The 27,242-nt window shown below is 56.7% G+C and overlaps 2 protein-coding genes and 1 long non-coding RNA gene across 7 annotated transcripts in view; 1 reads left to right on the top strand and 2 right to left on the bottom strand.

The window, feature by feature from the left end:
- The first annotated feature begins 7,527 nt into the window (after positions 1 to 7,527).
- CD74 (CD74 molecule) lies at positions 7,528 to 16,001 on the top strand. Of its 4 annotated transcripts, none has more exons than XM_036014541.1 (9): positions 7,528 to 7,813; positions 11,314 to 11,486; positions 11,700 to 11,773; positions 12,323 to 12,385; positions 13,097 to 13,192; positions 13,519 to 13,603; positions 14,592 to 14,789; positions 15,305 to 15,367; positions 15,581 to 15,681. In XM_036014541.1, the coding sequence occupies exons 1-9, from the start codon at positions 7,737 to 7,739 to the stop codon at positions 15,589 to 15,591; spliced, it is 840 nt and encodes a 279-aa protein (XP_035870434.1). In that variant the 5' UTR covers positions 7,528 to 7,736; the 3' UTR covers positions 15,592 to 15,681. The 4 variants fall into 4 exon arrangements, with proteins under 4 accessions (XP_035870434.1, XP_028384586.1, XP_035870435.1 ...); XM_028528785.2 differs by having other exon boundaries at positions 7,529 to 7,813; positions 11,311 to 11,486; positions 15,581 to 16,001; XM_036014542.1 differs by lacking the exon at positions 14,592 to 14,789 and having other exon boundaries at positions 7,617 to 7,813; positions 11,311 to 11,486; positions 15,581 to 16,001.
- Positions 15,981 to 16,279, bottom strand: LOC118498006. The gene is made up of 2 exons (XR_004900526.1): positions 16,137 to 16,279; positions 15,981 to 16,080 (listed from the first exon to the last, which is right to left on the bottom strand). It is a non-coding gene; the product is annotated as an uncharacterized LOC118498006 (long non-coding RNA).
- Positions 16,280 to 17,401: 1,122 nt separating this feature from the next.
- TCOF1 (treacle ribosome biogenesis factor 1) overlaps positions 17,402 to 27,242 on the bottom strand; it is a 36,267-nt gene continuing 26,426 nt past the window's right edge. Inside the window, exons 19-28 of one of the 2 annotated variants that reach the window (XM_036014539.1) lie at positions 26,916 to 27,078; positions 25,535 to 25,668; positions 24,095 to 24,208; positions 23,552 to 23,786; positions 22,988 to 23,070; positions 22,320 to 22,497; positions 20,081 to 20,611; positions 19,340 to 19,434; positions 18,608 to 18,647; positions 17,402 to 17,852 (exon numbers count right to left, since the gene is read on the bottom strand). In XM_036014539.1, the coding sequence (XP_035870432.1) occupies positions 18,621 to 18,647; positions 19,340 to 19,434; positions 20,081 to 20,611; positions 22,320 to 22,497; positions 22,988 to 23,070; positions 23,552 to 23,786; positions 24,095 to 24,208; positions 25,535 to 25,668; positions 26,916 to 27,078 (1,560 nt within the window). In that variant the 3' untranslated portion in view covers positions 17,402 to 17,852; positions 18,608 to 18,620. Of the gene's footprint in view, positions 17,853 to 18,607; positions 18,648 to 19,339; positions 19,435 to 20,080; positions 20,612 to 22,319; positions 22,498 to 22,987; positions 23,071 to 23,551; positions 23,787 to 24,094; positions 24,209 to 25,534; positions 25,669 to 26,915; positions 27,079 to 27,242 lie in introns of those variants that run through there. The other variant, XM_036014540.1, reaches the window with a different exon arrangement.

Raw genomic sequence — 27,242 nt, 5'->3', positions numbered from 1 at the left:
TAAGTTTCAGTCCAATACCTTCACCCATCTACCAGATGGCTACGCGTGGTGTCACACCGAGTATAGCTGGGACAGAGCTCTGGAGTCTGCCTGTTCCGAGACGCGTTCTTCCAATCCTCCCCGTCTCAGTGAATGCCGCCATCCCTTGTACATCGGGGCCCCAAACCCGGCACCATCTTTGACCTCATTCCCGCAGCAAGTCCTGACGTTTCTACCTTCAAAACAGTTGTCGGGTCTGTCCACTTCCCCACCACCACCACCACCACCTGAAGTCACCCCACTCCAACTTCTAACTGGCTCCCACTCCTGCCCCCTTAAATCTGTGTGCCACACATGATCTTCAAACATAAACAGACCCAGCCCCCGCCTGCCCGACCCCCTCCACGGCCTCCCCCTTGCTCTTGCAGTAACCCCAAGCGGTGGGGAGGCCTGCACAGCCTGGCCTGGGCCTTCGACAACATCGAAACCGCTCTGCTTTTCCCACCGTGCTGAGGTGCACTGCCCTTCCTCCCGTTCCTCAGAGGTGCCCAGGACTTCCCGTTCCTGCGAGTGACATCATCTTCTCCTTCGCCCAAGCAGGACAGCTGAGCAGCAGCTCCCCCTCCCCTCCACATCTAATCTGGCCTGAGCTGTGCGGACTGTTCTGACAGTTTCCCTCTTCACCCGCTTCCACGCTCCCAGCCACGGCCTCCATCAGGCCTGCCTGTCCCCCTCGACTTTTCACCACAGCCTCCTGGCTGGTCTCCCTGCCTCCAGCCTCGAGCTGTGATCCGAGCCCAGCCACAGACTGGACCCTACCCCCCGCCCTACACCCAGCCCCAGTCTTTGGTAGTCTGGTCTTTGACTGGGTTCTGACTCCTGCACCACTGGAGACTGGGCTCAGCCCTCGCCAGGTGTCTCCACATGCCCCCGTGTTCCAGGGCCTGGGCTGGAACTGGCGCTTGACTCATATCTGTTAGATGAGTGGGTCATGGGGAGGGCTCAGTCGGTCGTGCTCAGCTGCGCTGTGGGAGATCACGTGTCCAAAGGCCACGCTGTTGACCTACCTGCCCGATGGAACTTGCCCCGGGGAAGAGTCGGGGAGTCCCAGATCCCGAACTGGTTGTAGGACATCCGACCTCGCGCAAGTCAGATTCTCTTCTCGCTCAGCTGCCCCCTTCAGTGAGAAGGGAAGGAGCAGAGCAGCGAGTCCCCTTCCGGAAACAGGCAGTGTGTGGTTACAGTCAGGGCCCTTTGTAACAAAGTGCTTCCCCATCCAGCCTGTCCTGATTTTCTAATTCTGTCTTTTTCCCTGACATATATTTAGCTTGCGTTCTTCTATAAAGAAGAGATTTCTTCAGCTGGGGTTGAATTACACATCCTTCTAAAGAGGCAGGGTAAACTGTGCTAATTGGTGCTGCAGTCGTCCTGTATTTGACTGGCAAGTACCCCCTTCGGCTGACTCCGGGGTCCTTACGGACCCCAGTGGTCTTTGGACACGTTGTTGCTTTCTGGAAAAGTGACGTCTCTGACTCGCCTGCGTTCTCCCCTCCTCAGCTCTGCCCACTGCCCTTTGGGAACTGGGATGGGGACCCGGGAGTCTGCCTGGGAGCTCTGTTGTCACACTCCCGCCTGCGGCAGGGCCTCAGCCCTGCTCGGCCGTGTGGCCTTGCCGTGTGGCCTCGGGCCAGCCCCTTACCCCTCTCGGAGCCGCACTTTCTCTGTGTGAGTGATGGGGGAAGCTGAAGTCGTCCCTGACCCTGTACCCCCTCCAGGGGTGTGGCAGGTACCGAGCCTTCCTTCTTGTCACTCTGTCCCCTTCCCCAAGCAGGAAGGGCACGTGGGACGGGCTCCTCCGCTGGGCACTGTGGCCTGTCTGACAGCTGAGACCTCTAGCCCTGTTAGAATAGGTGGAGGGGGCCGTTGTCCAGCCCGCCTGGCAAACCCAGTCTTCGGGCCCACCTTTCTGGCTGGTATTGTCTCTGGCTTCCAACAGGCAAGGACAGGATGACCTCTGGGGTCACCCTCAGTCTTGTCCTAAAGGTGCCTCAGAGTAAAAGGCTTTATTTAGATTGCCATGTTGTGACTGCGGCTCAGAATCAGTGGTCTCTGAGGCATTTTTTCTTTATTTTAAATTAAGTTTTGCTTTGTATCAATGTTATAAATTCACATGTTTAAAGAATCAAATATTTCTATAAGACTGGCTGTGAAACATAGCTGTTCCTCACCTTCCTTCTCATGCCATTTCAAAGCACGTTTAGCCAGTTTTTTGGCACTTGCCTCCATACCTCTGAGTAACTTCTGGTGTTACTTCCTGATGGTTCAGCTTTAAACTCTATTGTTGGGTTGGCTGGCCGCTGTGGACGATGCTTCAGGCCTCTTTCCTCCTCTGTCCCTCCAGGGCACTCCTCCCGTCCCCCCGTCCCCCCATGTGCCTCTGTTACACACCCGGTTAGGTCAGTGCCCAGTGGTCATCGATCATGACAGCGTGCCTGCTATTCGTAGCTGAGCCGCACCGCATCCTGGGATAACTGCTCGTTTCCTATAGCCTTTCTTTTCCCAGGAGTTAAGAGTTGTCTTAGTTTTTCGTTTTCTTAATTTTCTATGGAATTACCATAATTCAACCTCATACTCTCCAGAAATGATCTATTTTGTGGTACCTCCAGGCATATTATGTGTGTATCCATTTAACTTGCCGAGGGCGTGCCTTCCAGAGCCTCCAGTGAGGATATGATCCTGTGCTCCCGGGGTTTTCTGTCCTGTCCCCGGGGGGTCCCCCTCTCCTCCAGTGGGTGAATTTCGGTTCCCGTGTCCCCCGGTCTTCCTTTATCTTCAGTGAACTCCTTTGTTTTGGTTGAGCATACCTTCCTGAAGCTTTTCAAGAGAACAAAATCTTTTGGGATACTGAAAATCACACCATCACTTATTTGACATTTTGGCTTACTAAAGATTCTGGGGCGGAAGTCCTGTCCCACAGCATTTTGAAGGCAGTGCCTCGTTATCTTCTGGTTTCCAGGGTTGCTGTGAAATAGTCCGAACTGATTCCGATTCCTGGTGCTTTGTATCGGTCTTGTTTATTCCTTCTTAGAAATTCGTGGACTCTTCTTTTTGTCTTTATTTTTTCCTGAAACCACGATGATGCATCTTAGTGAGAAATTATTTTGGTACCTTGACCTCAGAACTCACCAGGCCCTTGCAGTGTGGAAATTTATATCTGGGTTCTGGAAATTGCGCTGCAGTACTCCACTGACGATTTCTCCCCCACCCTGGATTTTCTCGGTTCTCCATTTCCGGGAACTCTGGTATTTGGCTGTTGGGCCCCCTGGACTGGTCTTGAGTTCTCGCATGTTTCCTCTGCAATTTCTTTCTTTTTATCTTTATAGTCTACTTTCTGGGAGATTTAAACAAAAAACTTTATCTTCCATCTACTGACTGTTTAACATCAGCCCTTGTATTTTTAATTTTAAATGGCTGTGGTTTTGTTCTTCTAACAATACTTTCATCTTCATAGCCTCCTCCTCTTGTTTCATAAGTGCAGTGTGGTCCTTTGTCGCCACTTGCTTCCTCCACAGTGCTGTTTTGGGTGGTTGGTTATTTGTTTTGTTCATTCTCTCTTATGTTAGAGGGTTTCTTCAGATGTTCCGTGGTCCTTGATTGTCCAAAAAGCCAAGTGAAAGCTGTGACCCGAGAGCAGCAAGTGCCCACTGAGGGCGTCCCTGCAGGGCTGTCTGGCCGGGTGGTTTCCTTGGGGAACCGCTGGTGCCTGATCTTTAGGTCATTCCTCCTGGGACGGTCCGCTCCCCTGAGAGGGACCCCTCCCCCCTCCATTTATTGCCAGAGGGAGAAGCCCTGGCTTCTGGCATTCTGGGAACTGGGCTGGGGAGAAGGCTTGGGACTCTCAGCTTTAGTGCCAGGCCCTTGAAGTGGGGATAAACATCCGGCTCCCTCTCAGGTGAAGGGAGGGAGAGGGGAGGACAGGGGTATCCAACTGCTTTATAGACGGACTTCCCACCCAGCCTCCTTTTAGCCCCACCCTGACTCCCCCCAGGTGCCTAGCAACCCGAGTCCTGAGCCTGTCCTGCCGCAGAAGTAGGTGGCTTGTTAGCTTTTCTAGCTGCAGGTCTAGGATTCAGCTTTCTGGGGTCTGCTATCCAGCTTCTAGAATCCTGCTGCTGTTTTCTCATCTCCTGTTCTCTTTGTCCTTGTAGAGTCACACTTAAAAAACAAACAAAACCCCATGCGGTGTTGTCATTTAGTGACGGAGCAAAGCGAGAGAGGAAGCAAAGGTGTGTGTCTGTTCCAGCCACTATTACCACATATTTTAAAAATGGAGCCGTAATTCACATACCATAAAACTTCTAAAATTATGTGCGTCAGTGGTTTTCTGTATATTCACAAAATTGTGCAGCCATCACCACTAATGCAGAGTATTTTTACCACCCCAAAAGGAGACTCCCTGTCCATCAGCAGTCATTCCCCATCCCCTCCCCCGCAGCCCCTGGCAACCACTGAGCGACTTTCTGTCCCTGTGGAGTCGTCTGTTCCGGACATTTCACGTCAGGGGGAGCGCAGCGTGTAGCTCATGTGTCTGGTTATTTCACTTAACACAATGTCTTCAAAATTCACTTTGTGGCATGAATCAGTACTTCATTTCTTTAAAAAAAATAAATGATATTTATTTATTAATTTTAAAATGTATTTGTTTATTTTTAGAGAGAGGGGAAAGGAAGGAGAAAGAAAGGGAGAGAAACAGCGATCGGTTGGCGATGGGTTGCCTCTCACACATCCCAACCGGGGACCTGGCCCGAGACCCAGGTTTGTGCCCTGACTGGGAATCAAACTGGTGACCTTTTAGTTTGCAGGACGACACTCAACACACTGAGCCACACTAGTCTAGGCAAAAAAATTTTTTATTGAGATATTAATTCTTCTTTATGGCTAAAGAATATTCCATTGTACAGATAGAGTACATTCTGTTTATTCACTTATCAGTTGATGGATGTTTGATTTGTTTCGCTTTTGGGCTATTATGAATATTGGTATTGTGAATATTTGTGTACGAGTTTTTGTGTGATGTTTTTATTTCTCTTTGTGTAAATATCTAGGAGTGGAGTTATTACTGGGTCATATGGTAACTGTGTTCAACTTTATGAAAAATTGCCAAATTGTTTTCTAAAGTGGTGCACCATTTTATATCCCCATCAGCAATGTATGAGGGTTTTGATTTCTTCACATCCTCGTCAACACTTATTTTTATCTTTTTGATGATAGCCATCATAGTGGGTGTGATGTGGCGCCTCATTGTAGCTTTGCTTTGTATCTCTCTGATGGTTAGTGATATTGAGCGTCTTTTCATATGTCTCTTGGCCATCTGTGTGTCCTCTTTGGAGAGTGTCTCTTCACTTTTTGGTCAGATTGTCCATTTTTTAAAAATTGAGTTATATGAGTTCCTCATGTATTTTGGATATCATCTGTGAATATCTTCTCCCATTCAGTAGGTTGTCTTTCCATTGTGTTGATGGTTTCATTCACTGTGAAGAAGCTTTTGAGTTTGATGAATTCCCATTTGCTTATTTCACTTGTCTCCCTTGCTTGAGCAGACATCTCCAAAAAAGATATTACAAGACTAATGTGAAATAGTTTACTATCTATGTCTTCTTCTAGGAGTTTTATGGTTTCAGGTCTTACATTTAAGTCTTTAATCCATTTTATTGAGAGTTTATTTATTTATTTTCTGAAAAATATTTATTTTTTTAGAGAGGGGAAAGGATGGAGAAACAGAGGTAGAGAAACATCAATGTGTGGTTGCCTCTCACACGCCCCCCACTGGGGACCTGGCCTGCAACCCAGGCATGTGCCCTGACTGGGAATCCAACCAATGGCCCTTTGATTTGTAGGCCAGCATTCAATCCACTGAGCCACAGCAGCCAGGGCTAGAGTTTATTTTTGTATTTTTGTATATGGTATAAGAGAGTGGTCCAGTTTCACTTTTTGCATGTGTCTGTCCAGTTTTCCCAAAATCACTTGTTGAAGAGAGACTGTCATTTCTCCATTGTATATTTTTGCCTCCTTTGTTGCAGATTCATTGACCATATAAGTGAGGGTTTATTTCTGGGTTCTGTATTCTGTTTCATTGATTTACATGTCTGTTTTTGTGCCAGTACCATGCTGTTTTGATTTGTATAGAATCATAGTAGTATTTGAAATCAGGACAGAAAAATATCTTAATAGTAAATATTTGAATAATAACAGTTTTTTTTTCTTGAGCATCTCCTATTGTACCGGCCTCTGTGCTAAATGCTTATTTAATCTAACAACTCTGCAAGTTTAGTGTTGACAGTATTGTCCTTACTTTACAAAGGGAAAAAACAGTACACAAAGGTTGAGGGACTGGCTCAAGTCACACAGCTAGGATGTCTCTGACTTGGGATTTGAACTCGGTCTGGCTGCATCAAAGGCCATGTCTGCTCTTCTCCTTCCCGTCCCACACACGTGTGTGTGTGTGTGTGTGTCCCTGACAGTGTGTGTATATATACATATACTGTCTCCCTGACTCTTTAAGATTCACTGAGTCTGCCCTGGCTGGCGTAGCTCAGTGGATTGAGTGCGGGCTGCGAACCAAGTGTCGCAGGTTCAATTCCCAGTCAGGGCACATGCCTGAGTTGCAGGCCACAGCCCCCCAGCAACCGCACATTGATGTTTCTCTCTCTCTTTCTCCCTCCCTTCCCTCTCTGAAAGAATAAATAAATAAAATCTTTAAAAAAAAAGATTCACTGAGTCTGAGAACCACAAAGCCTTTAAATTAAAAAAAATATATTAATGCAAATTTAAAAACACAAAAGGTAAAAGATTAATAAAATGAAATGGCATATAAGCCACAGAAAATAAGAAATAAAACCTTGCCAACAAAGTTAAATCTCCCTTGGGTACCATTTCTCCCTCTCTTTTATTTTCCTTCCTCCTCACCCACTCCTGAGTTTGAGCCACGCAATCTGAGCATTAGGAGGAAGAAGGACTAGTGGTTAAAAACATGGGCTGCACTGATTCCTGGATGCACAATCCTGGGCAAGCGCATAGCCCTTGAAAGCCTCCGTGTCTCTAGTGTGTAAACCTGTCAGCACAGGGCCTGACATAAAGGTGGGTTTCATACATGGTGGTGAGTATTAGTACCAGAGCCTTAAAGCTACAGCCTCAGGTTCATAAACTGCTTGAGTTAGATGGGAGTGAAGGAAACACTGAGTCCAACTTTCCTCCCCTGGTTTTGAGATGGCATAGCTGAGGCCAGAGAGATGGAGAGGGACTTGGCTGAGCTCACAGAGGGTGGGCAGCTCCTTTCTGTCTATGGGTGAGAAGGGGAGAGAAAGGCATTTTCTGCTTCAAAATGATTTCCTGTCTAGAGAGTGATGTTTTTAGAAACATCCAAAGAACCTAACGAATCCAAAGGTCTGCTCAGAAACAAGTGATGAGGGCCCTCAGTAGCCAATGGGAGCGCACTGGCCTTTCCACCTACCTGGGGACCTTCCCCTGCTGATCCTGCCCCATCAAAGGCAGATCTGCTCAAGTCAGGGTATTTCCAGCTTCGCGGCTTTCACTTCCACTTCTGCCAGGTGGGTGGAGCGGCCTCCCGTGGACGAATCAGATCTCTCCTCAGCCCAAACTTCAAGAGGTGAGCCAGGAGTTCAGGGTCTCAGATACGCAGGCAGCAGCGGCAGCAGCAGACGCAGCAAGAGGCTTGGGTTAGACCAGAGGCCAGGACCATGGATGATCAACGCGACCTCATCTCCAACCACGAGCAGCTGCCCATGTTGAGCCAGCGCCCCGGAGCCCCGGAGAGGTACGTGGGAGCAGCAGGAGAGTGCACACAGGTCCCGGGCCGCACAGACGTGCGGAGGTGCTGGGGAAGGGGCACTAGACCGGGGTCACAGGGGGCACGGAGTTAGGCTGTGGCCCTAACAATGTTCAGGTGATTTTGAGCACGTCTCTGGCCTGCCCAGGGCTTCGGTTCTCCCTCCTGTAACACGAGGGAGCTCCTCTAGGGCAGGGGTTTTAACTTTACATCATGAGCTTCCCTTCTGAAAGTTGGAAGAAAGCTCTGTACTCTAATCCCTAGAGTTTCACACAGTATCAGGGGCTTCATGGGTCCCCTGAAGCTGGGCCATGAACCCTGGGTTAGAAATCTTGGACCGGATTTTGAAAATGTTACATACACTGGATGGAGAAACAAAGTTCCTAAAAGAACAATAGGGCAGCTCGTCACAGGAGTTCCCTCCAAATAACCGTGGATGGGCACACGTGTTCGAGCCAAGGGGATCATATTGCAGGTGTCTGTAGAGCAGACAAGGTGTCAGCCGTCACAGGAGGGGTTGGAAGATGCTGGAAGGGGGTCAAAAAAGGGCAAGGGGGCTCTGGCTAGATTTCTAGAAAGGTCTCAGGGTTGATGTGGGTTGTATTCAGCCTGTTCCCTCTCCCTTGCAGCAAGGAGCCATTTAGAGGACCCCCACGCCCCTCCCTCAGCCTCAAGATGGCCTCATCAGTGTGTTTTTCTGAAAGGGGAGGGGCTAGATTATCCCAGTGTAGTTACCCCAATGTCCCCTGCTCTCCCCATCTGCAAAAAGTAGTTTGTGAAACACTGGGACACACAGCTAGATGTGATGATGTCAGCTGTTGCCAGGCAGAAAGGGGTTTGAGAGAGGCACTCAGAGATGTCATGAGGACCTGCTTTCTGGGGGACAGACGATTAGAGCAATGACCTGTGAAAACCCTGGGGAATTCTGTGGCTAGGAGGGCCGGCTAGCTCTCTTGTGATGGCTGGATTCTGGTCCAGGTTCTGTACTGTCACATGTGACTTGGATAAATCACTGCTTCTTTCTGGGGCTCAGTAATAATGGCAATAGTCATAATAGTTCCTGTTCACTGAGCACTTGCTACCAGTTCTCAGCTACTGTTAGTAATTACAGACACGACTAGATGCTAAACTCAGTGCTAATTCCCACAGTAACCCTAGGAGTCAAGTACTTTTATTATCCCATTCTTTACAGGAGACAATTGAAGCTCATTTTGGTAAGTGATTTACCTAAATTCACAGCTAGTGAATATTGGAGCCAGAATCAGAACCCAGGACTAGTCTGGTTTCAAATTTTGAGCCAACTACCGCCTGGCCCACTTTTAGAGGTACAGTCTGCAGAGAGGGGAGGTGGGACCCTTCTAAGCTCAGGCCACCCAGTGAGCTGCAGACCCAGCATGGGCTCAGTGTACAGAGAGGGTGCCCCCTTGTAAAATCCATGTCTGGTTTTCCTTTTAGTTCAGCTACTGCTTCTAAAACTGGCTTGGAGTGGCCAGAGGGGAGAGAAGAGGGAATTTCAGGGGGGAATGGGTAGGGATTACAGGAACAAAAACTAGGGGTGGGGGGTAATGGGGGGAAGGGGGGAGGGTTGGGTGGGTGGGCTGGAATGGGAGTAGGGGGGAGAAAACTGTACTTGAACAATGATTAAAAAAAAAAAAACAAAAAACTGGCTTGGCCCTGTGTGCTCAGGCCACGCTAGACTTCAGCCAGTTTCAGACCCTTTTGTGAACACTTCTGCCTGGCAACACCATTGTCATCATTCCTGCAAGTTCTGGTTGGCTCCTGACTTTGGTCAACTTATTATTGAAGGAAGCTGTGGAAGAAGGAAACAAAGAGAAGGGTGATTGAGTTGGCCCTGGTCCAGGCATTCAAGATGTCTAAAGAGGAAGGAAGCCAGAGGTTCAAGTTAACTATTAACTAGAACAGCGGTCAGCGTTACCTGTGGAGTGCTGTGTGCTGGCAACGGAGGGGAGCACTCTACCCCCCTGATCTTAGTCAATACAACAGCCTTTGAGTAGGTGTTCTCACCTCGACTCACTCAGAGAGGTTGACTTGCCCTGGGCCCCTGAGCTAATGGAGTGGCAGAGTCTCATCTTCACTACAGCTCTCAAGATTCTGAGGCCTCATGAGAAACTGAGGCTCAGGGAAGGGCAGGGACTTCCCTGCGTCCATACGAGGGGGAGGCCGAGCTGGGACTGGCCTGGGTGTGGGGATGCCGGAGGACGGAGCATGTTGATGATGAGCTGGAGACGTTGAACCCCAGCAGGACCCAGGCTTGGGTGGGCCTCTCACCACCTTCGGAGGCTAGGCAACCCCTGTTCTTTGGAAAGGCCAAGAAGTGGGACTTGTTTTCCCTTCCTGCCTGGTTTCCTCCTCATTCCCACATGGGTGTTCGTTTTTTCCTTCAAGAGTAGCAACCCCTCGGGCGGGGCTCTGGCCTAGGAAGTGCTCCCTCCCAGGGGGCAGGGAGCCAGTGGGAATGGGTGTGTCTGTGGTGCCACGAATGACTGGGCAGACAGGGGTCCTGGCGTTTCCTAGCCCCCTGGCTGGTTGCTGGAGTAAGCAGGGTACAGCCTCATCCTGACAGTTTCCAGTGGGTTTACTGGGAGTCCCACCCCTGGGGTGAGGTAGGGGACTCTCTCCGTCCTGGGGCAGGATCCCTGCCTCCTCCAGGCTGTAGCTTGTGCACGTGCCCTGCGAACGGCATCCAAGACCAGCAGCCGGTAGGCCCTGAGGTCTGAGGTCTGGCCTGCCTGCCCTGCGCAGGTGGCCAGTGCAGAGAACATGAGGCCCAGGCCCCACATTCCCGCAGAAGTCCCTCCTGAGTGGAAGTCACCACGTGAAATACTTCTGTGCCCATGTGGCAGGCCCAGAGAATGGCAGAGACTTGCTCAAAGGCACACGGGGAGTCAGGGCCAGTGCGGGTAGTGCCTGACACTGTCCGATGCCCCCAACCCACTCCTACAATGTGATGGCCTCACTTCTCTTTTTCAGGTGGGCCTGCAAGCTCTGCAGTCCAGGTCCCACTTCCTTCCCTTTTCTGATTTCACTGCAGGGGTGGGGTGGGTAGGAGGGCAAAAATCCCCTTCCCCTCCAGGGCAGCCCAGATCTCAGGAGACCCCCTGGCAGAGGGAACCTGAGGAGACCCTCCTCCTCAACCCCGCACTGCACAGGGGGGACAGAGGCTGAGGGAGGACCTGGCACTGGTCCCTGGCTCTTCCCCACTCAGCCTAGGCCCAGGGGCAGCTCCAGGACTTCAACTTGGGAGGGCTCTACCACCAGCAATGTTTGGAAGTAGGGGCCGGGGAAATGTCTTTAAGCTGCATGTCCATAGGCACTTGTTTGGGCTTAAAGTGCATGTTTGTCAGGGCTAGCTGTGGAGGTGGGCAGGCTGGTGGAAATGCGGGGACACTTCCCCGACTCCCGGCCAGTCCCTGGGGCAGCCACCTCTGTGGACTCCTCTCTGACAGATCCTCCCTCCCCCACAGCAGCAAGTGCAGCCGCGGAGCCCTGTACACAGGCTTTTCTGTCCTGGTGGCTCTGCTCCTGGCTGGTCAGGCCACCACCGCCTACTTCCTGTACCAGCAGCAGGGCCGGCTGGACAAGCTAACGGTCACCTCGCAGAACCTGCAGCTGGAGAACATGCGCATGAAGCTTCCCAAGCGTACGTGACCCACCTCCCTCCTGACACTCCCCACCCCCAGCCACCCCTCACCTCAGACCCCATTCCTGCGCCTAGCTGGGCCCACTGTCCTCTCCTTCTGGTCTGGAGTTCCAGCCCCTCTTCAACTGGGTCTGAGACCCGGGTCCCCAGATCTGAGTACTCTCTTCCCTGGGCACTGGGGCCACACTCATGCTGCACCTCCTGACCCCACAGCTGCCAAGCCTGTGAGCCAGATGCGGATGGCCACGCCCATGCTGATGCACGCGCTGCCCATGGAAGGCGCGGGGGTGAGGACAGTCCCTGGGCAGTTCGGGGGAAAGTGTTATCTAGCCTGGATGGAGGGCAGGTGCCATGGGGCAGGGGAGACCAGCTGACCTGGGGGAAAAGCCCAGTCAGGGAGGGTGTCCCGGCTGCTGGGGGAGGACAGGGCCCCCCTCAGGGAGAAGACGAATCTCAGGACAGGGGGAGAGGCTCTTGGGGCGATCCCTGCCAGGGGGGCCCTGCCCTCTACAGTTTACAAGGTGCTTCTCCTGTCCCATAGCCTCTCACGGTCCCCACCTGTTCTGAAAGCCCTTATATACAGATAAGGTTGCTTCTCACAAAACTACCTGCTGCCCACAAAGCCCTGGGTGGGAAATGTATGCAAACCTGGCCAGTAAAGATACTGAGGCGGAAAGGTACAGTGAGATGCTTGAGCTCTCACGTTTGGAGGCAGCAGAGATGGTCCCGTGGGGCATCTGGGACTCCGGACTCTTACCCAGACCCCAGCTGCTCCTCCGTGCAGGGCACCTCCTCGGGGGGCCAGTGCTGATAACCCCCACTCCTTCCTCCCACAGCCCATGCAGAACGCCACCAAGTACGGCAACACCACACTGGACCATGTAATGCACCTGCTTCTGGTGAGTGGGACCCGGCCAGGGGCCCCGCCTGCCCACACAGGCCCCGGGCAAGGCCACGCTCCGAGTCCCGTACCTTGCCTGGCTCATAGCAGACATTCAGTATGGGCCCGCCGTGTCAGGGAGGGAGCGCGGGAGGGGCCCTTAACAGTGTGTGTATTCCGGTCCTGCCACGCCCCCACTTTCTGAATGGTTGGATGGAGATACCTAGGCACCCACTTCTTCCTCCCCAAGTTTATATTGCACGGCTACTCTGTGCCAAGCATGGTGCAAGGCTCTGGACTCACAGTGGGGAGCAGTCAGACCCAAGTCCCAATCCCATGGGTACCCCAGGGTAGCACGGGCAATAGGCAAGTGACCATGGGATGAGGGAGGTGCAGGGGCCTTTGTGAGGAAAGATGCAGGAGACCCAACTTAGCTGGGGGCAGGTCTACACAGTCTTCCTGGAGGAGGTGGGACCTGGAAGAGGAACGGACCTCTGCAGATAGAAGACTGGGGTTCCTGGTATAACTAGACCTGGAAGCTGGGTCTCCCGCCTTCCAGCCTTGGGGTCTTGCAGCTGTGCAGCCAGCCTGCCTTTCCTGCTTGCCCTCCCCGCAGCCCCCTCACGGGCCCACCCCTCAGAAGGGAAGACAAGGGGAACATGGGTTGCATGTTTCACCTTACCTGCCAGGAGCTCTTTTTAACCTTCGTTCCTACGCTGCTACCCTGCAGAAAGCTGACCCCCTGAAGGTGTACCCACAGCTGAAGGGGACCTTCCCAGAGAACCTGAAGAAACTTAAGAGAACCATGGAGGGCCTGGACTGGAAGGTCAGCATTTCCCCGTGCTCACGCCCCCTCTCCTGATGGCTAGGGCAGGGCTGGGAAGAGGGGAGGTGAAGGGTGGGCCAGGGAGGTCATTCTCAGGAAGCTGGAGGAAGCTTACAAGAACATAAAAAGCTGCAAACATGGAAAGGTGCTTGGAGTTGAGGAACCAACTTGACCAAGCCCTGGGGGTCTCTATGGGGGAACCAGGCTGCAGCTGGACCCAGGGGTGCAGGGCCCTGCCTGGCCCTCCCTGCCTCTGCCCCTAGGGGCAAATCCAGGCAGGGCTGGAGAGGGCTATTGAGCCTGACCCCCTGCCTCTGTCCCGTTAGGTCTTTGAGAGCTGGATGCATCAGTGGCTCTTGTTTGAAATGAGCAAGAACTCGATGGAGAAGCTCACTGAAGGTTCACCAAAAGGTACAGGGAGGTGGGAGCCGTGGGGTGCTGGGGCTCCTGGGACCTCCCTCAGGGCACTCCCAGAGCTACAGACGTTAGAGCCTGGAGTGCTCCCCGGCCCCGCCAGCCTCTCTGGCCTCTCCGCTCTCTCTCCTGTCTCTCCTGCCTCCCCTGCTTCTTCCTTCCGGGCTTGGCTGCCCCCAACCCCCATCCTGCCCAAGTGCCCACTGGGCACAGAGGTCTGGAGGTGGCCTTGCTGTGGAGGTAGGTGCTGGGCAAGTGGGCCCAGTGCAGAATCCACCGGAACATCCCAGGAGTCACTGCAGTGACCTTCCCCAGCCCTCAGAGGGCACCCCTGAGGTCACAGCGGGCGCCAGACACGAGAGCTTTGGGGGTTTTCCATCTTATGGACAGTGTATACCAGGATCTTCAGCTCCGAAGCTTTTAAGAATGTCATGTTTTAATTCTGGTGATCGCCTGCCATGCAAGTTCGGGCATCTCTTCCCTCTGGGCTTCTGTTTCGGAAGTAGAACGTCTGGCCCACGCCATGTGGGCCGCAGGTTCTCCATCGTAGACTCACAGAAGGCACCTCAGATGCCACCTTGGCTGCCCCCCGCTGATGTTTGAGTCCTTTCCACAACACCCACAAACCCCCATTTCTACTTGGACGCCCGCAGTAACAGAAGCTCAGACTTGCCAAGGTGACCACTGCTTTTCCCTAGAAATCAGAATCACCGGTCCAGTTCCAAACTTGAATAGGCGTGGAGTACAGTACTGGAAGAAATCCTCAAATTCTAGGATGAATTAGCCACACAGCTCTTCACTTCCTCTTTGATCTCGGACCTTGTTGGTCCAGTCCTCCGTTTCCCCATCGGTGCAGTGGGTAGAGCAAGGACAGTCACTTGGGCAGGCATCAGGCCCACAGCAGTGGTGTGTGGATCTCCGGTTCTGCTGAGGCCCTGGCTCGGAGTCCACTCACTCACTGTCTTCACCATGCCTGTCGCTTCAGCACTGACCCAGTGCCTGGAAGAGGCCAGCCGCATCCCTGCCGTCCACCCGGGCACGTTCAAGCCCCAGTGCGACGAGAACGGCAACTATTTGCCGCTCCAGTGCTATGGGAGCATTGGCTACTGCTGGTGCGTCTACCCCAACGGCACCGAGGTCCCCCACACCAGAAGCCGTGGGCACCCGCACCATAACTGCAGTGGTAAGCAGTGGCTGCTGTGCCAGGGAGTGTCAAAGGAGCAGGAAGGACCAGGAAGGCTGAGGGACAAGGGGCGCTCCTGGTGCACACGCAGCCGGGACACTCGAGGTGTAAACTCCCGAGGGGGCAGCCACTCAGCCACGCATCCACCCCTTTGTCCGCCTACCCGCCTGCGCATCCTTCATGTTTGCCTATCACGTCTGTCCTCACATCCACACTCATCTGCTGACTCGTTCGCCCTTTGACCTTTGCACTGTGCTTCCACCCACCCGCGCACTCTCCACGCACGCACCCTGGAGTCCCGCAGCTCCGCCCCTCTCATTTCATCACTGCCTTCCTGGCCCTTCTCTCAATTCCCAACGACACTCATCACCGCTGTCCAGTGCGTGTCCTTCCACGTGGCACCTGCCCTCGCAGGTGGGCCTGTGGCCAGGTTGGGAAGAAACAATCCCAGGCCCCTCACCAGTGGCTACAGTAGCCGGACTGCAACTAACAAATGGCCCTGTGCTCCTTTGCAGACCCACTGGACATGGAGGACCTGTCATCTGGACTGGGTGTGACCAAGCCAGAACTGACCCAAGGTAATGGCCCCTCCAGGGGGGATCGGTCCCCAGCTGGGCCAACTCCCAAGTCTCCCTCATGGGTGGACGCCCAGCACGGCATGACCCTGGTCCAGCCTCCCTTCCCGAGACGCCCACTTCAGAGATGAGGACCAGAGTTGTGGGTGTGATAGTCAGTCCTTGTACCTGAGCCAACAGGTGACTCGCACCCTAACCTGCTGCTTCTTTCTGTAGCCATGGTGTGAGAACAGCAATCAAGGACCACAGCACCCTGCCAGCCCTGCATGGCCAGCTTCCTCGCTGTCTTCTGCCCCCAGCCCTAGCCCCACACTCCTCCCCTTCCACTCCCACCCTGCACCTCATCCCACGAGACTCTGGTACCTGGCTCTCCACCTTCCTCGGACACAACGGATCACATCGGAATAGCACAGATTCATGACACAGAAGGGCCCTGATGTCCACACTCCACCCACCCAGCAGCAGGGACACACGGCCCAAGGATGGGGACGGTGAGCTAGGCTGACTCCCATGGGCTCCGAGACCTAGACCCATGGATGAGGGCAGGTGCAGGGAGAAGGAAGGATACTCCCCTAAGCCCCAAGAAAGGACACGCTGCTGTCCCTCCCCTTCTGGCTTTAGCCTTGGCTTTCCAGCCTATGTAACTGGGGGCACGAGCCACCATTCCCGTCTCCAGCAACACTCACCAGAAAGAACCAGCCTCTCCACCACAACCCCTCCTCCCTCTCTGCCAAGCCCCTGCCCTGCCCCGCCCCGCCCCGCCCCACCCCACCCCACCCCTGTTGCCTCTGCGCAGCAAGCTTGTCATCAGCCCTTAGGTACATGGTTCCTGTAAGAATAAAATGTAGTCAGTGGATAGACCACTTTTGGCTCCTGGCCGTTCTGTTGGGATCTGGGATTTACCCCGAAGAGGTGACTGTGGAGCTTGAGTCCAGTGGTCTGGGGGGACAGTGCAGCCTGGGGAGCCCAAATGTAGAAGCCCGTGGGGCCAGGCAGCGCTGGGCTGCTGTGCTCTGTACACAGACACACTCGGTCTCCTGTTGGACCAGAGGAATGAATACTCTGCTTCCAAAACATAGGCTCTTGCCCAAAGTTCTTCAAGCACAAGCTCCTCCTGGTCCAGCTTCCATTTTCCCACACCCCGATTTTCACTGCTATTACTAAGACCACCAACGTGATGACAAATGGCAATGGCACGAGGACCCCAGCTGCCTGTTGCCAGGAGGGACTGAAGGCCCCTGTTGCCAAATTTCTTGCCTTTTCAAGAGGAGACCAAAATCAAGACGTTCAGTGTGACATCTGTTTCTCTTCTTCTTAAAATATTTTATTTATTTTTTAGAGAGGGGAAGGGAGAAAGAGAGGGAGAGAAACATCAATGTGTGGTTGCCTCTCGTGTGCTCCCCACCCCACTGGGGACCTGGCCTGCAACATAGGCATGTGCCCTGACTGGGAATCGAACCAGTGACCCTTTGTTTCACAGGCCAGCGCTCAACCACAGAGCCACACCAGCCAGGGCTGTAAAGTCTCTATTTCAACGAAGCCCAACAGGACACCCCTCTGTGGCCCCAGCTCTAGACCAACACCCTACGGGGGGCAAGAAGCTATGAGGGCCTTTCCCACGGGCCTGGGTTACGGGCACAGCCAGATGCCAAGCTCGGTCTCCAGGGCCTCCCCAGCTCCGAGCTCCCTTTCCCTGCACACAGCCTCTTGCTGTCTCGGGCAGAAGGCCGGAACACCTTCGAGTAAACGCTCCCCACTGCCCTGGGCCCCGGGAAGTGGGCCTTTGCCTCTGGGTATTTGCCTGGCTCACCTCTGGATCTGGCAACCAACCATGATCCTGCGGGAGCGCCCACTTAGCGATGATGCCACCTCCTCCAGGAAGCCTTCCCCACCCCAATCCAGCACCAGACACTTAACTGAGGCGAACTGTCCCACTTAGCACAGCACCGCAGAGCCTGATATGCAGTCCAGAGCAGACCCGGAGCGACGGCTTGCTCCCCTCCAAGAATAAGCAGACTGTAAAATGTTTGCCCCGGGTGCACTGGAACTTCCACCTTCCCTTTAAGTCTTTTATTTTGTGAGCTCTTACAAAAGCACAAAACGGGGGCAAAACTGACAAGAGGACAAGTCCTCAGCATCAGCCGGGGACCAGGGACATGGAAGGAGGAGGACCAGGTTGGGCCTCACCGGGTCTGTAGGGGAAAGAGGTGGAAGGTCCCGAGGCCTCTGGGTGCGTTGGGTCAGAGGTGGGAGGGGCAGGTCACTTACAAAAATATATATATATATATATGTATACTGTACACATCTGTACGAAGTGTCCTGTGCCAGGACAGAAGTCAGCGCAGGGTCAGTGAGTGGAGGTCATCACGGAACCGGGCGCACTCCCTCCTCTTCTTCCTCCTCCTCCTCTTCCTCCGCCTCCCCGGACCAGCCTCTGCAGGGCTCATGGGCTGGGCCAGCACGAACACTGCGGTGGGTGGTCTTCTGCGGAGGAAGGGGAAATTGAAAGTTCAAGTCCAACCTGTGGTGGGCAGAGGGCAGAGGCACTGGGCACCACTAGGTTAAGAAATCCCTGGGGAAAGGAAACACATCTGTCTAGAGGAGAGATTTACCAACTTCTGTCTGCATCAAGGAAAATCAAGTCAAATCAACCCTGGTGTGTGGACGCAGGAGACGGGCATTAGCTAACCACGGCAGACCCTGCAGCACTGGCCATGCCCCGGGAGGCGGGCCGAACGCTTGCCCAGCTTCCTCTGGTCCCGCCACCAGCCCAGGCAGGCGCTGCGTGGCCCTACAGTATGGGGCACCTCACCCCTCCACCACCTCCTGGGAAGCACGGGTCCACAGAAATGGCTCGTCTTGGGCAAACCATCTGCTTTCCCAGGAGCAAAGGCCCCCAAGTGAATGAGCACAAGGAAAAGGAACTGGACAGCAGCGAGGGAGAGACGGAGCTCAGGCCTCATCCTCATGCACAGAGGGGCGCCGCCCCAGGGCCCCCACTAAGGCACGCGCAGGGCTGCCCCCGGGAGTGCCGGCCATCGCCACAGCTGTCCTGCAACTCCGGCTCCTTGGCACGGCCCCACTGACCCGGAGGACAGACCCTCTTTCTCCACCCGCCTTTCCCTTGGGGCCCACCTCCAGGTCCCGCCTGGCTCCCCGGGACCACGGCAGTGCTGGAGCCGCCCGCCCGCCCTCACCAGCTCGCACGGTTAGCGAGGGTCCCCGGGCCCGGAAGCCTACCTGCCCCTGGTGCCCCTCAGAGAGTCTGCTGTGCCGTCTTCCTCTGTGAGGAGAGAAGTGTGAGGGGCTCTAGTACCCAGAGCGTCTCCTACCCATGCTGCCCCACCAGGAGGGCATGGGAGGTTCCCTCCTGAGGAGTCAGGGACGCCCAGAACAGACGCTGGGTGTACAGAGATCCCCGAGGGCAGGGACGGTGCCTCGCGTGCCCTCCAGGAAGGAGCCAGGGGCCACGCAGTGGGGATGTTCAGCTTTTCGGAGCACAGCCGAGGCCCTGCAAGCCAGGGACAGCTTTGTCTCTGCAGGTGCTGAGCGCCCCACTCCCCACTGCGCCCCTCTACAGGCGAGCAGCTGCGACCACCCGTGAGGCAGACAACCGCGAGCTTCCTGTAGTGGGGTCCCTGCCGGCGGGGCACACACGCCCCAGGGAGTGCTGGCTTCCTCTCACCTGGAAGCTGCCCCAGCCTCCCTGTGTCCCGGAGGGTCTCCCCCTCCCCCGCCCCAGGCACATCCTTCCACCCCACAGACAAGGCAGGCCACTGCCGAGACCTCTCCACGCGCAGGCCTTGCCCCTCTGCGAGGGGGCTCGTCTCCAGCGTCCTGACTCGCCGCCCCCGCCCCCGCCCCCAGCTCTGGCTACCGCCCTCCTGACAGGTGCAGGACGGGGCTGGTCACAGTCCCCGTGGGACTGGGTGGGGCCCCTTTCCTGGCCGGAGACCCCTCAGGAACGCACTTTACCTTTTTCTTCTTTTTCTTCGGTGACTGTGAGTCAGGGTCTTTGGTTGAGGCCTTTTTGGCTTTCTTCTTTTCCTTTTTCTCCTTGTCTTTCTTTTCTGAGGGAAGAAAGTAAACGTCCTGAACAACAGGTGTTCAGCCTAAGTGCTGGGGTCAATGTCGGGAGACACGCAGGGCGGGTCTCCAGGGACCCTAGAAGTCACTCCCCCCAGTGCTGGGTCCCCAGGTCTCCCCACACCCCGGGGGGCCATAAAAAAAGGCCCACAGACCTGTGACTACCCGCCCTGGCCTCATAATTTCTGCCCCATCCGTGGGCCAACTGGAGTACCACTATTTTTCTTAAACTCACTTTTGAAGACTTGTACGTGTTATTTAAGACGCCCTCTACCTATCACTGGGCACACGGGTTAAAGGAGGCCCCGCTGCTCGCGGTCTAGCACAGAGGCCAGTGAGGGGCAGCTTTCCCCGGGGCAGGGGGGCAACGCTGTGTGGGAGTACATGCCCCTGCGGGGGCAGGGGCAGGCCACGCACTGTAGCCCCGGGGTCTCCCTGGCAGTGCGGGCCCAGGGGCTCTGGGGTCCAGCTCCTGCTTTGCAAACAGCGGCCTGCCAGGACCCCGGACAAACTATTTCCAGGCTCCCCCTTCGGTGCCGAGCAAGGGCTGGCCCCGCCCCTGGGGTGGCGGAGGGCCCCCAGAGCAGGGCCAGGGAAGTGTGCTGGGCTGGGCTGTGGTCGGCCACTTACTCTTGTCAGACTTCTTTTTCTCCTTCTTGTTCTTTGGGTTGGCTTGGTCTCCACCCTCAACCTTCACCATCTCCGGCTCCCCTTCTGCCTTGTTCTTGGCCCTTGGGGAGCCAAGAGCCTCCTTTTCCTTCTGCTCCTTACTGTCACCACTTGCTGTGTGTCTCTTAGATTTCCCCTTGGTAGTCCTGGGGGCCTTTTCTGAGCAAACAGCACCCTCCCTGCCTTCCCTGGCCACCAGCGGCTTCTTCTTCTTGCTCTTGGGGGCCCTGGCAGCTGCCTGGTCCCCCGATGGCTTCCGCTTGCGGCTCTTCTTGCCGCTCTCCTTGGCGGCATCCGTTGCCTTCTTCCTCTCCTGCTCTAGCAGCTCTGCCAGGACCTTCGCCACGGAGGACTGGACCTGGGCCTCGCTCAGGGGCAGGGGCTCACTCAGGAGGCGCCGGGTGATGTCGTTCTGCAGGGCCAGCACCGAGGCTTGGAGGCTCCCGGCTCCCTTCCTGGGCTTCTGGAGCGTGGCGCCAGGCTCTCTTCTGCCTATGGAGAGAGGACTGTGACGTGGGTATGGGAGACAGGAGCCGGACCTCTCGTGGTACAAGAGCCAAGGGGACCCAGGGACAGGACTGGCCTCCTTGGACAGTGGTCACTTTCCCCCCTAGCCCCGTCCCGGGTCACCTAGCTCATGCCTTTCTACCATCTTTCAACTTAAGTTCTCTGCTCTGTCTCCTCACACTAAAACCCCCAGTCTGGGCTGGGACGGAACAGGTCTCCAGAGTGTTACGGGAAGGGCCTGGAATCCACCTGCATGACGGAAGGCCAGACAGGAGGCAGGGGGGTTGCCTGGTCAGGGGTCTAGCACCAGGAAGCAGGAGGCCCGGGCTCTAGCTCTGCCCACCACTGACTTGCTCTGGGACCCTGCTCCTCCCACGGCCAGTTTCCCTGTGTGTGAAAATGAGGCGTCAGACGAACAGCGAGGCCTCTGTTCTACACTGTAGTCACAGAAACGTGGCAGCCACGCAGCCATTCAACTCCCGTCCATCCGCACGCAGTGGGCCCCGCCCTCGCGGCCAGGGGCCCGGGCGGCTTGGGGCTGCTGGGTGCAGTGCGCGCACACGTGGCCGCTGACTAAGCGGGTTCGCCGCCTGCCGGAGTGGCTGCTGGTGCAGCCCTTGTTTAGAATGCTCCACGCCTCTGCTCTCTTTTGATAACTGTGCTGACTACACGTGTGAAAACGCCCTCCACAGCCACCTCTAAAATGTCGGCTCGTCGCCGCCGCCTCTCACAGGGAGGACGCCGGGGACACGGGTGAGCGAAGACTCCTCTGCCGACCCAGCACCGGGCAAGCCGCAGCCAAGAGCTCAAGCACCGTGGGACCGTGGCACTGTCCCACGCCACCCGACTTCCCTGAGCCTGGCAGGCCCCGCTCCCTGCGGGCCCTGGGGCACAGCCCTGCCCCACGCTGGGCTGGCCCACAGGGCACCCTGGGCGGAGGGTGCCCGGACAGACAGAGCTCCACTGCGCTCCTTCGGTGCTTCCCGGCAAGGGCCGGAGTCAGGCGGTGGGGAAACCGAGACGGGCACGTTGGCCCCGATGACCTCTTTCCCCACAGCCCGAGTCTCTGCTTCCTGTTTACAGACACCCACAACACCAAGGCGGGGGAGCCCCCAGATCGGTCCCAGGTGCGTCCACCTGAGAGGCCCACCCCTGGGCTCTGGCAGAGTCGGGGTGGTGGATGCCCCAGGCATTCCAGCCCGCCCCCAAGATAGCATGTGACTACTCCCTGGGTGTGCCGCACCTGGACACAGAGGGGACGCAGCACCCCTGCCCGGTGCGGTCATGACTCAGAGGCTGCCAGTGCCCAGGGGCTTGTGTGAGGCTTGAGAGGAAGTCAGCCCATCGCCCGGGGCCTTCACCACGTGCTAGAGACTTCTCTGACGTGGCTCCTGCCCCATTGTCTGCGCTCCCTGACTCCCCAGGCCCCACGCCATGAGCCCACGTGTTAGGGAGAAAGGTCAACAGGGTCAGCCAGAGAGCCAAGGCCTGTGCTCTGCCAATCACCGTGCACTTCTGCTACGGCGGGGGTCTCCCTACCGGGTGCACCAGCAGCCCCCGGGCTCCTGGGCACCCCCAGACCAGAGGACCCAGGCCTCACTCGGAGAAGCCCTGGTGACGGACACAACCACGTTGGTGGGACTATTTCTGAGGGAGGGAAATGAGGAGGCCACTGCCTTGTCCCCCGTCTTACCTGTTTTAGGGGACATGACTGCTGCTTGCTGCGGCCCCACTTCCCGCTTGCCGTCCAGAGCATCACTGGAAGCCGGAGAAGAGGAAACCGAGGCATTGCGGTCTGGCTTGGGAGTGGCCTTCGCAGCCTGGGAATTGGCTGGGCTCGGCCCAGGGGTCGCATAGCCTGAGAGGAGAGACTGAAGCAGCCCACTGTGAAAGAGGCCGGGACCCCACCCCACCGGCCCGAGTGCAGCCTGCTGTGGAGCAACTGGCCCTGCGACCCCTGAGCGTGGGGCGGCCCCCCGCAGCCTGGGTCATGGGGACACCACTCTTGGTGTGCGCCTCCTGGGCTATTCTAATGAGCACAGACTTCAGACGGGCACATCTAACAAGGAAATGTTCTTATTACTAATGCAAATGGAAAATCACTGGCGCCTGCCATGTGCAGAGGATAACCTTAAAAGAAATCCCATCTGTTGAGGGCTGTTTTTATCTGGGAATCACCTCACGTCAGGGTGCAGACTCCTGGAGTCAGCCAGTCATGGCTTTATGCTGCAACGGGGCCTCGAGGTGGGAGACAGCCTGGCTCCACACAGATCGGACCCTGCTCAGGGTCCCTGGGAGAAGGGCCCAGACCTGTCACTCGGGGCCCCCGAGGTTGCCAGCCACCCCCACCCCTGCAGTTACCTGGGAGGGCGCCACCACCTCCTCCTCGCTGGACTCCGCTGTGGTCTCCTCCACCAAGGTCTCGTTCCTGGGGGGCGCCGGGCCTGCTGGGGGAGCACAGGTATCCTGTTGGGAGTCCCGGGTGCTCCCTGTCGGCTGGGTCAGGCAGAGCCCTCGGGGCGGCCGGGCCCTCTGCATGTGCCCCACCCTCCCGTCCACGGTCACAGCCTTCCAGGCGAGAACCGGAACGCCGCTGTCCTCCATTTGGATCACTGAAGCCCGCTTCCCCTTCTCTGCTTTTCTGGGGCAGGGGTGGGCTGGCCCCGCGCTTTGGCAGGGTCAGGCACAGAAGCCTGACTGCGGAGTTGGGAGTGGTCGAACAGAAGCACCAGAGGGTCTCTGACCAAGTCTGGACCACCTTCCTCAAGAGGCTGTACAGGTGGGGAAACTGAGACCCAGTGTGGGATGACTAGGTCAAGTGGGCAGAACTACTGGACACACAGAGCAGAGGCCCGAGCCCAGACCTCCACCAGGCTACCGCTCCCCTCTTAGGTCCGCCCAGCCCTTTCCTCCGGAGACCCTCACCTGGCCTGTGGGTCAGCAGGGCCGCCCGGGGCCCCTCGGCATCCTCCTCGCTCCCTGAAGAGCTGCTGTCGCTGTCGCTGCCACCCAAGGTCCCAGAGGCCTTGGCCTTGGGGTGCCCCAAAGGAGGGGCTGTGGCCGGCTGGACCGCGGGAGCCTTGGGTTTTCTTAGTTTGCTGGCCTTCGTGGGGGTGCTCTGGGGACTCGCCGCAGGGCCTTTTCCCAGGGTGCTGTCGACCTAACTCAGTGCAAGGAGACAGTGGGAGGGAAAGTCAGGGAAAATGAGATCCGATGCTCACGGACACCTTGGTTATGGGCCAGATGCCGGGCGGGCTGCTGCGTGCACAGGCCTCACCCCACCCTCCCACGGCTCTCTCGGGCGGCAGCTGAGGCCTGGGGACGCGGGCGCACACACGTGCCGAGGCCCAGGGGCAGGTCGGCGCTGATGCTGGAACTCTGGCCCTGCCTGGGCCTCCCTTCCATCCTCTGTGTCTCTGATCCCTGTCCCCGCAGGGTAGGGCCTGGACCCCAGGCTCCCCAGCTCACCCGACTTGAAGACGTGGCTTTGGCGGCAGGAGGCTGGGCCTCACTGGCTTTCTGTGCAAGGACCTTCAGGGCGGCCTGGGTCAGCGGGAGGTTAGCCAGGTTCCTCTCTGTCACCTGTGGACAGCCAAAGGTGGCCCTGAGACCCCTGGGTTCTCAGGTGTCAGTTCTGCCACCCTGGTCAGGTTTCACCTTGCTGGGGCGGGAGGGGACCTGTATCTGCAAGGAGCCGTGGGGCCGGAGTGGGGACTGAGAGGCGGGGGTCACAGGGGCCATGCCACCACCTGGGCAGGAAATGGTGCCAGGCTTTGGGTGACGAGCTCATCACACCATCCTCAGAGGCTCCAAACACACGCCCGGTGCCCATCACTCAGCCGGAGCCTCCACTGGGGACGGTGGCTGCAGCAGCCCCCCCAACAGTCTGCCCTGTGCCACTCCTGCTTCCCACGCCCCCCAGCAGTTAGGGAGAGAGGGCTGGGTGTGCCTCCTCAACGTACGGCCCCTGACCCCCAACTACCCGGAGCAGCCCCGCAGCCCTCACCCCACACTGCTTTCTCTAGTTCTCCGACCCCTGCACCCCTCTCCAGAGGGTCCCTGCACCTGGGTCCCCCCGCCTGGAGTACTCCCCCGCCTGCTGGCTGGGCTGCTGCCCCCGCCTCCCCATCGCCTCCTCGGGGAGGCCTGCCCGGCCTGTTGGTTCCGCAGTCGCCCGCCCCCCATCGTTCATCAGCGAACACTGCTTCCTTCCCACCACCCACCAGTTAGCGAGCACTTGGTTTTTGGCTCCCTTTGTTCGTGGCCACCGCTGAGCCTCACGTGGGAACTCCACGGGAGCGGCGACCTCCCTGTCTTGTCCCTGCCGTGTTCCCAGTGGCTGGCATGGACAGAGGCTCAGCACCACCTGCTGGCCGAGTGGATGCAGTGCCCACAGCCCCAATACCCACTCAGCTGTGAGGAGCCCCTGTGAACTGGGGGTGCCCCATTTCTGCTCGGCTGCCCCCAGACTCCCCTGTCCTCTCTGAGAGACAGTAAGCAAACTGGTGCAGCCCACAGAGCACGTGACTGGGAGCCATCAGCTCCCCCGGCCCACTTCTGGATACAGGCAAGGACCGAAGAACAGGGCTCTGCCAATGATGAAGGCTGGGAAGTTAGGTCACTACTACGGACAGTGAGTGGTAAGGGACCACTTCTACCCTCAGCATCTCAAGGCAGGGAGGAAGCAAACAGCCCCCACCAAACAAAAGCCCACTGTGTTGCAGTGGCGCTGCCTTGCGCCACGTTCCCAGATGGCTGTCCCGCCCACTCCAAGGTCACCCAGGAGCTGGGTCAGTGCAGCCAGAGGGCGGCAGGGCTCCGGCTGTGAGGAACGGCTACCTCTCCAGCGGCACTGGGTGTGGGAACATAGGGGGACGTGGGCAGGGCGCCCCCTCACCTGCCACATACCTGAGTGGCAGGTGCCTTCTGCTTCTTGCCTTTGGTCACCCGACCAGACTCCTCACTGCTGCTGGCCCCTGCACCGGCTCCAAGAGTCATCCTTGGGTAGGCTGTGGGCACGGTTGCCATGTTGGTTCTAACAGCTGAAATGGAGCGGGACAGGGTGCCCATCAGGACACAGAGCCCTATGGCCTCCCCAGCTGCGGCAACACCCCATCTACCAGCCCTCCTGGGGCCTGGTGCGCTGCTCAGGCTCATGCAGGAGAAGCCTGTGGTATGTACTCCCCACGACTTCCACCCAGGAGCTGGCATATCTCCAGATCAGAAGGCCCGGGGAGGTCACTGGCTGTTGGAACGGCCACCCTGGCTTTCTCCTTATCCCTTCCCCACACTTCAGTTCTCCATGCTGCTCCCCCTTGGCTGGCCTGGCTGCTGAGACTGTCCGTGCAGTTCAAACGGTCTCTCATGAGGATCGCTGTGGCCGCCTGTGCAGGCTCAAGTACACACTGCTCGCTGTCGCACTACATACAAAAGCCGAAGCACGGCCCGGACAGAACCCTCGGCTTCCTCCGACATGGCCCTGGCAGAAAGCACGGCACACCCACGCAAGGACCACTTTGCAGCCAGCCGGAATCACGAGGGACATGTGTGATGCCACGGCATCAGCAAGTGAAGAGTATGGAGCATGTGTATGGCATAGTCTCACTAAAAACACGTAGCTATAGCTTAGGTTTTTGTAAAGCAATCAGTTGTAAAATGTTAACAGTAATTATTCCAGTGGGATTATAGGCAATGTTTTTTTTTTGCACTAGTCTGTATTTCTAAATTAGCCTACCCAAACTAGACATTAACATCCTCATTAAAGGATGCCATAAAAATAATAGTAATTCACCATTTTCCTGCTATTACTGGTAGAATCACAGATTCGCAAATATCAAATCCCAGATGTGGTCCCATCTCCTGCTGGTGGATAGAATCCTTCCCCGCAGCATCCGGGGTTTAGGGATTACCTAATCCCCTTTACACGCCACCGGGAACGGGAGGTTTGCCACCACCCCACAGCCCTCTCCATGTTCGGGCGGGCAGGCGTGACAAAGCTCATCCTTTGACCTGGTCCCTGCCACGTGGCGCCTCTGGTCTGAATCCTACCCGTTGGAGCTGGTACAGAGAAGCCCTGGCAAATATTTCTCCTGAGCCAGCCCCTCACTGGATGAACCAGCACAGTGCCCAGAGACCCCGTCCTAAGCCCCTCCTGACCAGCTTGCTCAGTGACCCTGCCAGCACCCTCGGCGTCTGGGGCGCGGGTGGGTAGCCCCTCCCGGCCGAGTGAGCCAGGAGGCTGCAGCAGGGGACTCGGGCCGTGGTGGCGGGCCCACCCCCCCACGCTCACCGGGAGTCAAGCACTGCGTGGCGGGGATCACGTCCTCATCCTCGCTCTCGGAGGAGGAGCTCCTGGCCGTGTTCTCCGAGGCCCGGGCCTTCCTCGGGGCGCCTGCAGCCTGGCCAGCTGGACTACGATTAGGGTCGACAAAAATCAGAGGGGTTTTAATCACCTTGAAAAACAAAAACAAAAAACACCCCCCCAGTGATTAAAGGCTGGGCCAGGGGGAGGGGAAGTGGGGCAGGGAAGGGTTTTACAAGGCAAAAGGTCCTGAAAGCTTGGGGCGGCTGGACAAAGGCCGCTCCCAGCTCGCTGCCCGGGGGCCCATCTGACCCT

This window comes from Phyllostomus discolor, chromosome 13 (genome assembly GCF_004126475.2).
Source record: "Phyllostomus discolor isolate MPI-MPIP mPhyDis1 chromosome 13, mPhyDis1.pri.v3, whole genome shotgun sequence".
Classification (NCBI taxonomy): Eukaryota; Metazoa; Chordata; class Mammalia; order Chiroptera; family Phyllostomidae; genus Phyllostomus; species Phyllostomus discolor.
This window is presented reverse-complemented; position numbering and strand designations above follow the sequence as displayed.